This window comes from Chlamydomonas reinhardtii, chromosome 1, assembly GCF_000002595.2.
Source record: "Chlamydomonas reinhardtii strain CC-503 cw92 mt+ chromosome 1, whole genome shotgun sequence".
NCBI lineage: Eukaryota > Viridiplantae > Chlorophyta > Chlorophyceae > Chlamydomonadales > Chlamydomonadaceae > Chlamydomonas > Chlamydomonas reinhardtii.
Window position 1 is genome coordinate 2326921 of NC_057004.1, and position 15866 is coordinate 2342786.

Sequence of the window (15866 nt, forward strand, 5' to 3'; positions counted from 1 at the left end):
GTGTTGGAGTTTTTGGACAGGGTTACTTCAAAGGCAGACATGACCGCGGTGCACTGACTCGACATGGCATCGCTGCAACCTGTCCGCGGACTGCAATGTTAGCCCCACCATGCCTCGCCAGACCCATGCTTGACAAAATTGTGAGGCTGATTAAGGAGTCCTTTTGGAAAACGAGCGCACATCCAAAACCAGCAGGAGCAGCGGAAGCTTTGAGACTCCCGAAACCGAAACCCTACCAAAGGAGGGCGCCCGGTGCAGCCCTCCATTCTTGTAGTCACAGTTTTCGTGAGTTATAGGCTTCAATCTATCACAGAAATCTGAAAGCAAGCTTTGCCCAAAGCCCCTACGAACCTGCGATCGCGGCCGGTGGCGGTTTCGCTGGTCAACAGCTGCTAAATATTAGGTAGTATAACAAAGACGCGCAGGCATATCAAACAGGTGTTATCTTGAAAGCCCATCTGAGGCACGAGTCCGACTGGAGAAAGTCCAGCGTCGCCAACGAAGGGCCCGAAGCTGTAACCTGGAAAGCATCCATAACTTCACATTTATGATATTCATCGACAGGACTACACCTGACCTTTGCCAGGAAACCCTTAGCAACACTGCGGCGGTGCACGTGTGCAAACCAAATCTGCTTTCAATAGCGACAAGGACATTATCCCACGCGCCAGCAATATGTCACAATGAGTTTCCGTTGTCAGGGCGCCTATCGATTGAGAAGTGCTGCCGTTCAGAGCCTTAGCATGCATCCTGGCCGATACCTATTGTAAGGTCAAACATCAGGTGTTTTTACCCTAATGAACAGCTTGGAGCGTGCTGCGGCCGCAGCTTTGGCTGACTGCGTCGCGGACGATGTTATCGAGAGCCGGCCCCAGGTATGCGCGTCGTGCGTGTTTGAGGGCGTTGTAAGTCTTGCGCAACCATATGAACGCTTCCTTTCGGGACGTGCCGGTATTCGCACTTGGGGGTCCTGACTCTCACTCTCAGGCACAACCCGCGTCCTTTGGCTTACTCCCTGCCACCTGCACGCTCGGCACACGCAGAGCCCTGAACATAGGGGACCGGCCACTGGGGTTGACACAGGCGCTAGCAGTGCCAACCACGGCCAAGATGCGCCGCCTTTGTTTGCTGCGTTGCACTCGAAGCGGTTCGGCAAGGGCGCGCGCGTGGCGGACGTGCTGCTTCAGGCCTCCAGCGCTGCAGGCACCCGAAACGGCACCAGCAGCGGCCGTGCTTGGGAGCCGACCGAACCAGCCAACCCCAGCAGCAACGGCTTGGCCAGCGTCGGTGTCAACGGCGGGCATGCCAGCTTCAATCCGCCGCCACTGAAACTGGACAGCAATGTGTTGGACGTCTCGGTTGCCGGCGGGGCGGCCTACCTCAGCGCCAACACCAGCTCCAAATCCATGTTCGGTGGCGGCCAGCCGCCCTCAGAGGCAGGGTCTGAGGCGGGCGGTGATGGGAGCAAAGACAGGTCAGTTCGCGCCGGCAGCGGCTTCGGCTCCACGCACGGCGGCATGTCGTTCCTCGCGCTCGGCGGCGGCTCGGCGCACGGCGGCACGCGCAGCCCGTGGAAGCGTGCCGGCAATGCGGCTATGGCCAGCCGTACAATGGTGCGTGGTTTCGATGTTTTGGGCCTGCAAGCACTGTAGCAGGGGTAAGGGCGGCAATGCCAGACTCGTGGGCCAACCTGGGATGCTGGGATATACACTGTAGCAGGCTACCCGGCTTGCACCATGTACGGCGACTGCATTGCCTTGACGCCTAGCTGTCAGCAAGCAAGCCAGTGCGGCACGGAGCGTTAAGAAAACGCGTCAATGCTATGTGTGCTGTTCGATGCTGCCCGCACCAGGCGGCGCGCTCGCGCAAGATGAGCACCGGAATGCCCCACGGCGGCGGCGGCGTTCACATCGGAGCCATCATCCAGTTTGAGCAGGAGGCGGCGGCGGCGGCCGAGGCGGAGGCGGCGAAGGCCGCCAGCCCTCTGCACCGCGCTCTGACGGCGATCAATGCCTTGCTCTCGCGTTTTGCCATTGATCCCGACGCGCGCTGGTATGCGCTCTACTGGTTTTTGTGGGCGGTGGCCATCACCATCCTCAGCTGCTGGATTGAGCCCTTCTACCTAGCCTTCCGGGACTCAGACTACGTCTCCGGGTGAGCCAGGGGAGCGAGCTGCTGTCAGGATTGTTTGATGGGCGGGGTGCAGGGATGGGCGAGGTGCATGCCTGGGCAGCCGACACTACCGGAGCGCACTCGTGCTGCGGCCCCGTTTCGGTTTGGCTGCCGTACGTGTGGCACCTCGCCTGTAGGTCATGTACGTGCGTGCGTGCATGCATGCATGGATTTGCACCGCATGTGTGCCTGCGCGTGGCCGAGGCATGGGACTCCTTCCAGCAGTAGTTACAGACCGTAACGCATGTCCGCGTACCTAACGTCGCGTGGGGCGGCACAACTTCCGACAGGCTGTCCGTCTGGTTGGACCCGATCGAGTACGTTATCCTGGCCACCTTCCTGCTGGACTTCGCCATGAAGTTCACTGTGGGCTTTGACGACCCCGAGACCGGCGTGCCCGTGCGCACGCAGCCGGCTATGGCTGTGAACTACATGCGCAGGTGAGGGAACATGGCAAGTGCGTTTTGTACGGTATAACACGCAATGTGGGACGGGCTGACTGCCAGATACATACGGTACTTGACAACAAATGCGTCGAAGCCAGGCCTGGGAGGTCGGCTACGGGGGCCGGGTGTGTGCGCGCTGTGCGCAATATGCGTGTGCGGGGCGCGCAGGTATGCACATACATACGGCGAGGCGACTGGCGGGCTGGCATGTGGCGCTCTTGCGCAGTCTATTTCATCAGTGCCATCCTTCTTTCTGTTTCCCTCGCTGGTCGCAGCTGGAAGTTCTGGCTGGACCTGTTGGGCTGTCTGCCGTACGACTCCATCACCTACGCCATTGTGAGCGCCGCAAACGGCGGCCAGGTGTCAGACAGCGCGTCAAAATGGATTGACTGGCTCAAGCTTCTCACGCTGGTGCGTGCGTGTGCGCGTGTGTTTAGTCATTTGCCTGTTGTGCATGCATGTGTGATCATGTTGTGCATGCATGCGTGCGAGCTCGCAGCAACTCTATGGACGGGGTCATGTGACTTGGCAACCCCCCTCGATCGCCCCGCGCTTATTTTGTTAACACCCCACCCCACATGCCCTCCCACTGCTGTGCCTGCCATGCTACAGACACGCGTGTACCGTATCTTCGAGCTCTACTCACTGTTGGACTACCGCATGGTGCTGAGCCAGGGGGCGCTGATGATCCTGCGCAACTATACCTACGTCTTCTTCACCATCCAGTAAGTTTGTCTGGGAGACCTGCTGCGCATTTGCCGATCCATCACCACCGCTTCATAACACACCGCTTACCGCGCCCGCGTCCCCATCCACTCTACCACTGTTTTCAGTATGCTTTGCAAGCCCCTTGGCATCAGTGCACACGTACCTTCCCGCCTATTTCTATCCCTTATTCTCCCGCAGCTGGGCCGCGTGTGTCTTCTACCACATCGCGCACCAGGAGGGCAACTTCGGGTCGCAGACGTGGATCGGCCGCAACTCGCAGCTGTTCCGCGGCCGGCCGGTGTGGCAGCAGTACATCATGGCGCTGTACTTCAGTACCACCGTATTTACGGCAATGGGTGACGCGGCGCTGTTTCCGTACACCATCACCGAGATGGCGGTCATGATCGTGTACCTGGTGCGTGCGTGCGTTGCGCGTGTTGCTTGCGTGCATGTCGCTGGACGCGTACATACGTGTGGTCCTTGCTCTGTGTGCAGCTTCGCGTATGATGCTCACTCCTCGCTTGCACTTCCTCGCCATCGTGCACCAGCCCGCAACCCTCATTACCTCCCCCCCAGATGTTCAACCTGTTTCTGGCTGCCTACATCATCGGCACCGTCACCATCATGGTGCGTGACTGAATGGGCGGGGCCTTGGACGGGGCCTGGGGTTTTCGGGGACGGGGCCTGGGGCGGGGCCTGGTTATCTGGGCACGCGGTGGAGGGACATGGCTGCAAGCTTCGGGCCGGCAGCCTGTTGGATGGCCCGTGTGTCGAGGGGGCGGACGTACGGGGACCCGCGTGCTTGTGCGAGTGAACGTTCCTTCCACAGGAGGGTTTACCTTGCCGTGCACGTGGCCCTGCCTGCGTGCCGCTCTCTCTCGCAGATGGTCAAGGCCGATGAGCACAGCAAGGCCTTCCGCGAGAGTATGGAGAACCTGAATGAGTACAGCCAGGACAACGAGCTGCCAGAGGTGGGGCGGGACGCGTCAGCTGAAGACTCGGTCGGCGGCGCGTGTGTGCGTGCGTGCGTGCGTGCGTGCGTGCGTGTGTGTGTGTGTGTGTGTGTGTGTGTGTGTGTGTGTGTGTGTGTGTGTGTGTGTGTGTGTGTTTAAATACGAAGCGAAAGCCCGTGTATGTGTGTATGGGTGGTGGCGGGCGGGTGTAACCTAATCTGTGGTGAGGGACGGAAGCCCCCCTACCAACAGCTAACCCCACGCCAATAGCAATGCCTAAAGTAAATGTGGCGCACCTGTTGCAGAAACTGCAATCAGCCATGAAGGAGCATCTTGAGGTCAACTTCGACTCCGCACACGCCGGCGATGACAAGGTTCTGTGTAAGTGGATGGCCTGCTTGTTTCCTAGGCCCGAGTCCTGCATGGACCGCCCCCGCCTACCCCCACCCAAGCAGCCGATGCTTCCCTGCCCTCGCTCGGCTCACACACACCGCTTCACACCCAACATCCCTTCGCACCTCCACCGCAGCTATCTACCCCACCACCATCCGCCGCCGTGCTCTGCGGCACCTGTACCTGGAGCCGGTCAAGGGCTGCTACCTGTTCCGCAAGTGCAGCCGGCGCTTCCTGGACGCACTGATCACGGCCGCTCGCGTTGAGCTGTTCCTGCCCGGAGTGGAGGTGTGTGTGCGTGCGTATGCACTCTATGGACTACCGTGGAAGTTGGCGCTTCCAGCAGCAGGGTTCCAGCAACAGGGACTGATGAGAGCCCGCCCGCCCGCCGCCGTCTTCTATTTGGTCCTTGACGCTAACCCACACGCGCGTACCTCCCTCCTGCTGATTCTCCCTCCTTTCTGTGCCTCTCCTCTGTACAGGTCCTGACTGAGGGCGACAATGTTGTGGACCTGCTCATCATCGTGGCGGGCGAGGTGATGGTGAGCCAGGGCGGCGCCCGGGCGCCCGGCTCGTCCGCCGTGAGCGGCGTCTCCGCCGCATTCGGCACCCAGGTCGGCATGTCCTTCACCAGCAGCGTGCACGGCGGCGGGCTGGGCGTGTCGTTCAGCGCCGGACAAAACTCGGTCAAGCTGTTTGACGACAGCAGCACCGGCGGCGGCGGTGAGTGGTGTATTCACGCTAAAGCGTAGCAGCCATCTCTGGCAACAGCGCCAGTCGCCGCGCATGCTGCACACACTGGCACCCTCTCCTGCGTTGTGCACAGACGTCATGGCACGCCTACCTCAAGCATGCCCCTTCAATCAACTGCAGGCATTGTGTCGCCAGGCGTCGTTGACGTGAGCAGCACCCCGGGCGGCGGCACTGCCCCGTCAGGCGGGCCCAAGATGAAGTTTGGAAAGTTTGTGAGCGCCAAGAAGGGCACTGGCGACGCGTTGGCAGAGATCGCATTCTTCACCGAGGGCGCGTGCCATGAGTCGGTGGTGGGGACCTCGCCGGTGCGCGTGCTGAGCCTGCCGCGCGCGGCCTGGGAGCTCCTCATGACGCAGTTCCCACAGCAGGTGTGTGTGCGCCTATGCACACGTGCGCACAAGCATGATATGTTGGGACCCCTTGCAAGGGCCCACCACCATCGGAGGGTGTGGCGCCGCCGGCGTCTCACCTCCCACCACATGCGCACACCCACATGCATCCGCCCCCACGCACAACCTTACCCACCCACCCGGCCCACTCACCACGCACGCCCCTCGGCCGCCACCTCCCCCACAGGCTCGCCTTGTGCTGGAGAACCTGCAGCGCGCCACAGAGGACGCCGTGGATGAAAATCTGCGCAAGGCCGCCACCAAGAACCAGCTCACGCCCGAGCAGCTGTGTGTGGCGCTGGCACTGGTCAAGGGCGACAGCGCTGCCATCACCGGCCTCGACCCCATCGAGGTTGCCGACACGCGTGGTGCGTGCGTCCGTGCGTCCGACAAAGCTAGCAATCCTCGCTAGGGCACGTGCTCTTCTTGATGTGACTCCAGGTGGTACCGTGCGTGACTCGCTCCACTCGCGTGTGTGCTCGGTCCCGCGCCTCACGCACACGCTGCTTTCCTCATGCTCGGTTCCTTGCTGCGCGCTGCTGCTTCCGCCTGCAGATGCGCTGACGCAGCCGCAGATTGAGATGTTGGCGCGGCTGGACGACGTTCGCAGCACCACTGCTGCGCACGTGCGCAAGGTGGACGAGAAGCGCACGTTTGAGCTGCTCAACACGGCGGCCCAGGGCGACCTGGAGTCGCTGCGCACAATGCTGGGCCAGGGCATCAATGCCAACACCGCAGACTATGATGGCCGTACGGCGCTGATGCTGTCAGCGGCGAAGGGCCACCTGGTATGTGGGGTTGTTGGACGCATATTGGGTGCTTTTCTTGATGCGCGCACGGCGCCAAAGTTTTGTCGCTGGTACCGGATGGTATGCGTCGGGTCTAGCTGATATGGGAGGCATTGGAATGCAAGTGCGTGTGTGACTACGCACATGCCTCGCTACGCACCTGCTAGCTTGCGACACGCAATCAACCCGTTCACCCGTGTGCGCAGGAGTGCGTGCGCCTGCTACTCCAGGCCGGCGCAGACAAGAACAGGATCGAGTGAGTGTAATCGGCAAGGCGCCTGCTGTACAAGAAAGTAGCAATCTGGGTACATCTCTCGTTCTGGCCTTATTTTGCTTGTGGCTCTGCTCTCGTGTGCTCGCGTGCAGCGCCTTCGGCAACAGCGCTATGGCGGAGGCGGCCAAAGGCGCACACGACAAGATTGTGGACGTGATGCTCGCCTTTGATGCCGAGTGAGTGATAAATGGAAAGCAGAACCCGGTGTCCATGCTTTAGGCACACGCGCCTCACGTGGCCCCGGTATCCTGTTGTGCTGTGTTTCTGGTGCGTGCGATTTGTTACGCTTCTTCTTCCTTCGCTGTCCTGCGCTGCTGCAGGCTGGGTGCGGAGGGCCTGGCGGTGGCATCGGACCTGTGCACGGCCGTTTACCGCAAAGACCTTGTCAAGCTCAAGCGGCTGCTGCGGGCGGGCGCGCCGCCGGACTCATGCGACTACGACAAGCGCAGCGCGCTGCACATCGCCGGCGCCGAGGGCAACCTGGCGGCCGTAAAGATCCTGATCGAGGACGGATGCGCAGATCCCGAGTTCCAGGTGCGCAGTTTCTGCCCTCTTGGTACCGTATTTGGAGATCGGCGCCGAGCGAGTCTGAATCCACTGCCTCACCCTGGGTTCACACGCACGCGGACAACACGCGGGCACCTCGCATGTGCAACCACCTTACCAACTGATCCGCAGGACCGGTGGGGCAACACAGCCCTGGACGAGGCGCGTCGGGTGGGCGCCGCCCCCGTGGTGGCATACCTGGAGGGCCTCTCGAAGCGCAAGCGGCGCAGCCACAACAACAGCTCAAGCGAGGACGAGCTACGGCAGCGGCAGCAGGCTGCCAAGGACTACATGGGTTGGTGCGGCCTGGGCGATGCCGCCAAGCTGCGCGAGGCGGGCGGCTACCAGGCTGGCGAGGCGGCGGGCTGCGCCTTCGCCGGACTCATGCTGGCGGCAAGCAAGGGGCACACGGTGAGGCAGGGGCATACTTGAATGGCTGCTGATGCCATGTACTGCGCACTCGGAGTTCCCATGTGCACGCAGCCACAAAGCATCACGTACACACACTCACATGGATTCACAGGCAGTGGTGGAGGTGCTCCTGCCCGACATGCCCACCGACGCCCTGCAGCGCACAGCGCCCACCGCAATGCTGGAGGCGGCACGTGTGGGGCACGAGGCCACTGTGGCCGCATTACGGGCTGTGGGGGTGACGCTGAAGGACCCTCGCGCCCGGCACTTGCGGGTGAGGGGCATTGTTGCTCAGCCCAGAATGCCGACTGCGGGCATGCCGCGAAATGGGCGGTTCCTCTGCCTGAGGTTAAGGCTGTAGCAGCATGGCTGCATGCAAGCTTCCTGCGCGCGTTGCACATTTGAGCTGATGGGGCTCCTATGTCTTCTCATCACCACAGGCCGAGCTACGGAACACAGCGCAGCAAGGCGATGCAATCGTGATTGGCGCCATGCTAGCCGCCGGTGTGGCTGCCGTCGGCGCCTGCCCCGGTGATTCGGCATCACAGCTGGGTGGCAGGGCCCCTGAGGGCACGATCTTACACATCGCAACCATCCATGCGCATCTGGCAGTGGTAAGCAGGAGTGTCCGGTTCGGGACGCTCCCGGCAACCTGATTCTGATTGCTCTAGTAGCTCTCATGCCACCCTGTTGGTTGTTATTTGTACAGCTGCGTGTTTCAATCTGCCCTCCGTGCATCGCTGCAGGTGCGCCGCCTGGTGGAGCAGGGCGGCGCGGTGTCTGACCTGGCGGCCGTGGACGGCGCGGGCCGCACGCCGCTGCAGGTCGCTGAGGCGGCGCTGGCGGCACAGCCCAGCGAGCCGCGTGTGCGGGCGGTGCACGAGTACCTGTCCTGGGCCGTCACCGCCACTGGCACCAAGCTGAGCTCCATCGCCGCACTGGCGGTGCTGCGCTGGGGGCCGGTCGAGGCGCCGCCGCCGCCGGCGCCACCAGCGGCCGATGAAGGTTGGTGGACGTGTTGGGGCACGACTGTCCACGTTTAATAGAAGTAGTGCTCACCCATCACAAGCACGGATGCTGATACTCATTTCTTGCCCCACTGTGCACTGAGCAGGACTGGCCCTGGCAGACGACCCGATTGCCGCCGAGACTGCAGGCACACCGCCGCTAAGCCGCAGTGGAGCCAGCGGAGAGCGCTTGCTGGGGCAGAACTTTAATGCCATGCCGCAGTCCGCAGCGGCAGCGGCAGGGCACCGCAGTCCTTCCCTGTTGCGTCGCCAGGGGTCTGGTGCCGGTGGCCTGCCATCGGAGCCCATAGCGTCGCCACTTCCCACCCGCGGTGAGCGAGGGCCCGGCCCTGCTAATGTCGCCTGCGTGCTCATCATGTGACGCTAGCTGCTGTGCCGGACTGCGCCGCGCGCATTGCACACATGTGCGAAATGCGGTGTGTGGCTTAAGCATTGGTGCTGTCTGCGTGCTACTGCCTCCCCACCAGGTCAAAGCCGCCTGGGCTCGCCCTCTCCTGGCAAGCATGCCTCTTTAGAGGGGCCTGCGTCAGCCATGGCTGCCGCTACAGCTGCGGCGGCACTGGGGGGCGGCAGCCGCATGCAGCCATCACCCTTCGCCTCACTGGCCTCGGTTGACACAGCTGGCACGTCGGCCGCGCTGCAAACGAGTGCGTCAGCTGCCAACCTACAGCGCACAGGCACGGAATCCGCTGGCCTCGCCGGCAGTGCAACGCCCACCGTTGGTGCTGACTTGCTGGCGGTCGGCCTTCCTTCGGCGGTCAGTGCTGGAGACGTGTTGGCAGGCGGCGGCGACTGCGGAGAGGACAGCCCCCTTCCCGGCACGCCACGCGGCTCCACGGCCCACCTCAGCAGCTTGGCCGCGAGCATAGCGCGCCACCAGCAGCAACAGCAACAGCTGCAGCAGCAACGGCAGCTCGGTGCTGGAGACGGAGCGTCTGCGTCCGAGCCAGGCGGGGGCCTGGGGCCTTTCAGTGCAGCAGCTGTGCAGCAGTACAGCGTCGCCCTGCCCAGTATGGGCAGCCTGGGAAGCCCGCTGCTGCCAGTGATGCCGCCCGGACCCCCCGGCGGCCCAGCAGCCATGACGGGCGGCGGCTTGTTTGTGGGTGGCGGCAGCAGGCGCAGCAGCTTCCGTGCGGGTAGCAGCACGTTCACAGGGAGCGATGCCATGCCGCCATGTCTCGGCGGCATGGGCCCAGCAGCTACAGACAGTGGGTCGCGCCCTGCCAGTGGACGCGCTGGATTGGCGGCGGCCCAGAGCGCCCGTCTGCTGCACAGCGCGACGCGGCAGAATCACACGCAGCTGCTGTCGCCAGTGGGGCATGCAGCGCCCAGCCCAGTGGCGTCACTGAGCAACGTGCTGTTGATGCCCTGCAGCCCGCGCCGCGCAAGCGCACTGGCGGGAGAGGCGGATGAGATCGAGTCGTACCTTGCGGCCACTGCTGCCACTGGTGCCGCAGCATCCAGCGGTGCGGGCAGCTTTGCCAGGAGGAGTGAGACGTCGCTGATGCAGGCCAAGACGGCGGGCGCAGCAGACGGCTTCAACCCGGTAGGCGGCGAGGGCAGCGGAAGGCTGCTGGGCACGGGGCCTGCAAGCGGCCACGGCTATGTCAGTGGCGGCGGCGGCCGCACCATGTCACGAATGCGGCGTGACTCATCGCGCCTCAGCTATGCCGGCACAGCTGGCTTGGGCGGCGTCGGTGCTGGCACCGGCGGCGTCGGCGGTGCGGCAGGCAGCCATGCGGGCGTGAGCATGGGTGCCACGATGGCAACGGGTCTTACAGGTTCGGCGGCTACAACTTCTGCTAGTGGTGGCAGCTTTCGGCGCCTTAGCAACAGCACCCACAGCACAGGCCTTGTTTCGCCCGTGATGACTGGCAGCGGCCTCGGCCTCCGTGCTGCTGCGGCGGCGGGCGCAGCCGCTGCTGCGGCAGGGCCTCTGTCGCCCGTGCCCTAAGCGGCACCGGAAGTGCGCCGGATGCATGCGCACTTTCAGCAATCTTCATTGGGTATTGTAAGGCAAGAAATTGAGCTCGACATGGCTCGGAACACCTGTTATGCTTCGAAGACGAAAGACTTCGGGGGAGTGGAGAGTGTGCATTGCCTTATGTTTTGGATATGGGGGCTTGCATTGCTGACAATGTGTGATATCTGTGATATCTGCGATGTGTTCTTCCAGTCATGTGTCGGCCTTTGAAGCTGGTCCTGCACGGGGTGGACGATAAATGGATGGAAGGGCAAGCAAAGCAACACCTGTTGCATTGCGTCCGATCGCACAACACTCAGGTGTGGACTAACTGTCACGAGCGTTCCACAACGCTGCACTTGTGTAGCCTACTTTGACCTGAGACTGGCTAGCTTCCCACGCTAGCTTCCTGAGCTCCTGACTTGATTACCGCTGTGCGCAAAGGTGTTGCTGGGCAAAGCCATAAGTGTTTCCCGTGCGTGCGTGAGCATGGCGTCATCACCCTTGAATTGGCTTTGATTGAATAACGTACAGACACACTAACTTGGCTTGGAGCTGTTACGGTGCGCGGCACTATCCGTACAAAAGTACCCCGCAACGTGTGCACGAGTGAGGATTTTGACTGAGTTGGTATCAAGGTTTATACTCAGATAGGAACCGCTTATCGGCAGGTCTATCTGTTTGTGCTAAACGTGGGGATTAAGCATGCATTGCACTGCATGCACGTTGCGTGTTTACGGTACACTGTGGTTCACTGTGAGTGAGGAGTTGGGGCAACGCTTGGTGGCTCAGCAAGCTTCCTTGAAATACAGGAACGCTGCATTCATTATGTGTGTGAACATGCTGGGATAGACCAGTAGAGTGTTCTGGGCTGCATCACCCACATGCAGCGCTGTGCAGCACGGCCGGTCGAATCCGGTTGGGCGAAATGGCTAAGTGCGAGCGCGTACCGTACTGCTATGGACATACAGCCACAAAGCATTTATTGCATCCAGTGTTGCGAGGTAACCAAAAAAAGTCCATGGCAGGGACCGTTACTCAAGGTGATGTTTGTCTGGGGCCATCCTGGGCGAACCCGCAAGCGAGCAGGTTGCAAACGGATGCTCGCCGACACTACTTGCACCCGTTGATGTAGATCAATTTCATAGCTCATGCGCATGAACATACGTGTTCCCGTGTTGCGCGCTCCAGGTTGCGCGTGGACGGGCATGCCAGGCGAGCGGTGAGGGGGTGGTCCCGATCTGCCTCTCGTGCGTGCCCATGTTTGCGCCCAATTTCTTTGGGTATTTCGGTTCACCTCTTCGTGTCTGTATGCTACATGCTGTAATACATCATCAGGACATTCACTTTCGCCCCTTGCAGTTGACGCCTTCGAGACTCAGAACATGATCATACACTCAATAAGCTACAACAAAACTGCTACGCTTTAGGCTTGCATACGTATTAATAACGCCACATTGCAGACAGAACTGTGCACTGCCACGCTGACTGCCACGGGCAGTAAACACTGAGCCTTGCTTTAAGCTTCAAAAAGCAGGCCAAGCTCGGAAATCCAGCAAAGCGGCATCCTGTGTTGAGTACGTGGGATTGTCGAGCGGCGCTTTCGACATGAGCAAGGTGCGAGTCGGGGGGATGCGAGAAAGCTGCCGCTCAGCGCACAGGTTCACCTATAGCAGCCGCATCCAGACGAATAAAGCCTCTCGGCTCGCATCGTTTCTGGGCTTGCATTCACACCAGCCGGCCCGCTTACCCCCCCTCCACCTCCCCCCCCTCCACCTCGACGCCCGCGGCACTCCCGTTGCGCCGCTTCGCCGCTGTTACGCGCAACAGTCTGTCCATGTCATGCTGCTCGCGGGCGGCTATTCGGCAGACATTGCCCGTGGCGCCGCCAGTGTTGTGGCTGCCGCCCAGCCCCCGGCTGGAACGCCGCGGAGTGCGCGCATCACGCCGCGGCCAGTTGGCGCCGCGCTGTCCGCTGCAGCATCGGCGCCGGCAGCAGTGCCTGCACTGATTCCTCTCGATGGAACACCAGCACTTGTGCGCACGCTGCAGCTCCTAAAGGTACGAGTGCATTGGGGCTTGCAGTACTGTATGCCACAAAACATACCGGATTCACGCAAGGTTTTGATGGGCGGTGCCGGAGTGCACACGAAGCGTCCTCGTTAGCGCAGTAGCTTATGCGCGCCAGACATCGTGTTTAACTATGCAGGATGTGCGCCGGGTGCGGTTAGAAGCCGTATGGATCGTGCACAACGAATCGGACACAGACCGCATCAAGGGACCTAGTGGCATCTTCGCCGCCGCGCCGGAGAGTGAGTCTGCGCTAATCTGGGCACACCCGTAGCGATTGCCGTCCTTGGGGGGGATATGTTGGGGAGAAAACTTATCTCCAGTCGTGCATGGGCCCGGTTGAGCTTGGGTGCTTGTGTTGGCCGTTGCCCCGCACAGCCGAGCTGGGTTTGCCCGCCATCAACTTCATCAGCAACGGCGCGACCGGCCCTGGCGACTGGCGCGGTGAGGTGGCGGACCTGCGCGTCGGCCTCAAGGCGCTGGCGGGTCGCGGGTCGGCCGCTTGTGTGGCAGTGATCAGCAGCGAGCTGGCGTTCATGCCCGCATACAACCTGCAGGTGCGCGCAAGGGGAGGCCGCTCCGGTGCGAAGAGGGGCTGCTCGGGTGCAAGGAGAGGCTGCTTGGGTGCGGGAGTCCTAGGCTTTGCATGGGGCGGTGGCGCGCCGGGGGGTTGTTTTGCAAGCGTCTACGCGCTCAGGGGTGCAACTGGGCTTCCTGGGCGCGTGGGGCCAGTGCGAAGTTTTATGTATCCGGGCATCTGACACCGCATGGCTTCCGTCCCCGCAGCGGCTGCTGGAGCACGCATACCTCCGGGGACGGGACACACTGGGCTTCAGCTTCCTCAACGGTGTTGATGTATCGCTGCTGGGGACTGAGGTGAGCGCGATGACGACTTCGGGTGGCAGTGCTTCGTGCTCCCGCTGCTTGCTACATGCTCGCGCCGTGTTTCGCAAGTATTTGTACGCGCCGTAAATGTGATGGCATCAATTCAACATGCTGACGCAACACGCCAACATTCCCCCTCATTCGATTCACAACAGGGCCACACGGTCTTCGTGCCCGGCGAAGACACCGCGCTGCCGCGTGTGCAGCAGCTGGTGCCGCATAGCGCCGCCGGGTCGGGCATGTGCGTGGCCGAGCCCTTCCTGCTCCTGCGCCCCGAGTCCGCGGGCGCAGTGGCAGGCGGCGCGGGCGGCGCAGTGGGCACGCTACCGGAGCTGGCGGCGGCGGTGATGGCGGGCGGCGGCTACGTGGCGGGCATCGACCTCATGTTCGGGTACGTCGCTTTGACTAGCGTAAACGATGAGCGGCGGGCGGGGGCCGCGTGTCCGGGCCTCATCAGGCCGGGCCCCAAGTTTCACGCCTGCAGCCACCACATGTGCCCGTGCCACATCCACCACCTCTGAAGCAGGCTCATCTTGACTTCATGTTTTGCTGCGCCCGCAGGCGCTACAACCTGCGCACGGCTCAGGCGGTGGACTATGCGGACCGCTTCTTCGCCTTCTGCTCCGCCGCGGCCCTGGACCCCAAGTCCATGGGCCTGCCTGTGGACACAGTGTTGCAGCCGCAGACCGTCACAGCTGCCGCCGCCAGCAGCCAGGGCGCGGCCGCGTTTGAGCCGCCAGCGGCGGGCGCGGTGGTGCCGCGCTCGGTGGCGGCGACGTTCCGCTTTGACGAGCTGGAGGGCGGTGGCGCGGGGTGAGCAGGTCGAGGCGGGGAAGGCGCTCTTGGTTGCTCGGGCACTTCCCACGATACCGCTACGGGAGCCCTGCGCCTCGGCTACGATAGAGGCAGCTTGCAACCTGTTGCACATGCTTCCAACTGTGCTGTTTGGTGTCATCTGCAGGACGACCGGCCGCATGGCGGGCGGCACCGGCGGCGGCGGCAGCTCCGACCCCTACAGCGGCGGCAGCAGCCTGCGCGGCACGGACTACGAGGCGTTCGTGCGCACCGCTGGCGCCTTCAACAGCCGCTTCTTTGGGGACGCGTCCAGCAGCAAGGCCGCGGCGGCGGGCCTGAAGCAGTACCTGCTGCCGCCCACCTTTTACATGAGTGAGTGCTGGCGAGGGTGGCGACGTAGCGGCGGCCATAGTGGCACGGGGCAACATCCAGTCGACCGGGGGCATCCCCCATCCCCCACGCCAGCGCCGACCCCTTAGTTCTCATGCTGCTGCGAGACAGCATAAGTGTGCCCAAAGTCGGTGAGCTTAAGAGCTTTCCCTCCTTTATTGCGGGACGCGGTGTGTTGAAGGCGCCCCTTGCTTGCCTGCCATGCTCGCAGCGGCGTACCGGCGGCAAGCAGCGGACATCATGTTGTAAGGCACTGGCAATCAAGCGAGTGGCGATATGCGCATTCGAGTGCGGAAAGTGCGGTGAGAAGCACGTGCGCCGGCAAGGATCGGCGCGGCTCGTGTCATCCAGGAAGTGCAAAGTGGCACCGGCCTGCTGCGTGCATATCTGCTATCCACAGTGCGCCGCATCAGGGTTCGCCTGTATGGAACACATAGAAGATGAGACCTAAGAAGGTCATGCGTGCGACGCTCGCTCCGATGACTTGCGCAGCGACCGTGCACGTAGGGTGGAGTAGGGTTTCTGGTCCAAGCGCGGCTCATGACACTGGGCAGAGTCTAGTGTTACTTATGCGCGTGTGAGTTCTGTAGCGGTTGCTTATGGTAACACATCGCGGAGCCTGTGAAACCAGCCCGATGACAAACTCGCGAGCATGTAACAGGGTTTGGCAGGCCTCTTCCCGCTTTCATGACAAGCTGCTTGTATGATATAGTGTGCGTCTCTGCAACATTGTTTTGTGACCCAGCGGGATAAGCAAGCACGAACGGAGGTCGTTCTTACTGTGATACTGCGAGGACGGAACAGAGGACGGAACGCGCAGCGCGAGTATGATAACTAGAGGCCAGGTCGTCTTTTCCCGTTGGCTGTAAAAGTTGTTGTCGGCGATCTGGCCACACCTGCAT

At 62.1% G+C, this 15866-nt stretch overlaps 2 protein-coding genes across 3 annotated transcripts; both read left to right on the forward strand.

The window, feature by feature from the left end:
- The first annotated feature begins 306 nt into the window (after window positions 1–306).
- On the forward strand, window positions 307–12159 carry CHLRE_01g012750v5 (uncharacterized protein). The gene is made up of 24 exons (XM_043058337.1): window positions 307–875; window positions 1044–1613; window positions 1853–2154; window positions 2463–2612; window positions 2894–3029; window positions 3231–3343; window positions 3525–3741; window positions 3903–3953; window positions 4211–4297; window positions 4585–4660; window positions 4809–4960; window positions 5155–5395; window positions 5546–5793; window positions 6002–6182; window positions 6370–6602; window positions 6809–6858; window positions 6969–7052; window positions 7197–7410; window positions 7555–7833; window positions 7946–8107; window positions 8274–8447; window positions 8580–8838; window positions 8948–9172; window positions 9329–12159. The coding sequence occupies exons 1-24, from the start codon at window positions 798–800 to the stop codon at window positions 10813–10815; spliced, it is 5769 nt and encodes a 1922-aa protein (XP_042928251.1). The 5' UTR covers window positions 307–797; the 3' UTR covers window positions 10816–12159.
- Window positions 12160–12206: 47 nt separating this feature from the next.
- On the forward strand, window positions 12207–15845 carry CHLRE_01g012800v5 (uncharacterized protein). 2 transcript variants are annotated; one of them, XM_043058338.1, is made up of 9 exons: window positions 12207–12441; window positions 12655–12885; window positions 13034–13136; window positions 13273–13451; window positions 13681–13770; window positions 13935–14170; window positions 14341–14592; window positions 14741–14946; window positions 15176–15845. In XM_043058338.1, the coding sequence occupies exons 1-9, from the start codon at window positions 12433–12435 to the stop codon at window positions 15211–15213; spliced, it is 1344 nt and encodes a 447-aa protein (XP_042928252.1). In that variant the 5' UTR covers window positions 12207–12432; the 3' UTR covers window positions 15214–15845. The 2 variants fall into 2 exon arrangements, with proteins under 2 accessions (XP_042928252.1, XP_001689442.1); XM_001689390.2 differs by having other exon boundaries at window positions 15176–15634.
- The last annotated feature ends 21 nt before the right edge of the window (window positions 15846–15866 follow it).

Bases quoted from the DNA above. Each gene is read 5' to 3' on its own strand.
- CHLRE_01g012750v5 (XM_043058337.1), top strand. From the start codon at position 798: ATGAACAGCTTGGAGCGTGCTGCGGCCGCAGCTTTGGCTGACTGCGTC. The intron at 3,344-3,524 runs GTAAGTTTGTCT...ATTCTCCCGCAG, and splicing joins TACGTCTTCTTCACCATCCA to CTGGGCCGCGTGTGTCTTCT. The intron at 9,173-9,328 runs GTGAGCGAGGGC...CCTCCCCACCAG, and splicing joins GTCGCCACTTCCCACCCGCG to GTCAAAGCCGCCTGGGCTCG.
- CHLRE_01g012800v5 (XM_043058338.1), top strand. The intron at 13,137-13,272 runs GTGAGTCTGCGC...TGCCCCGCACAG, and splicing joins CTTCGCCGCCGCGCCGGAGA to CCGAGCTGGGTTTGCCCGCC. The intron at 14,947-15,175 runs GTGAGTGCTGGC...CCATGCTCGCAG, and splicing joins GCCGCCCACCTTTTACATGA to CGGCGTACCGGCGGCAAGCA.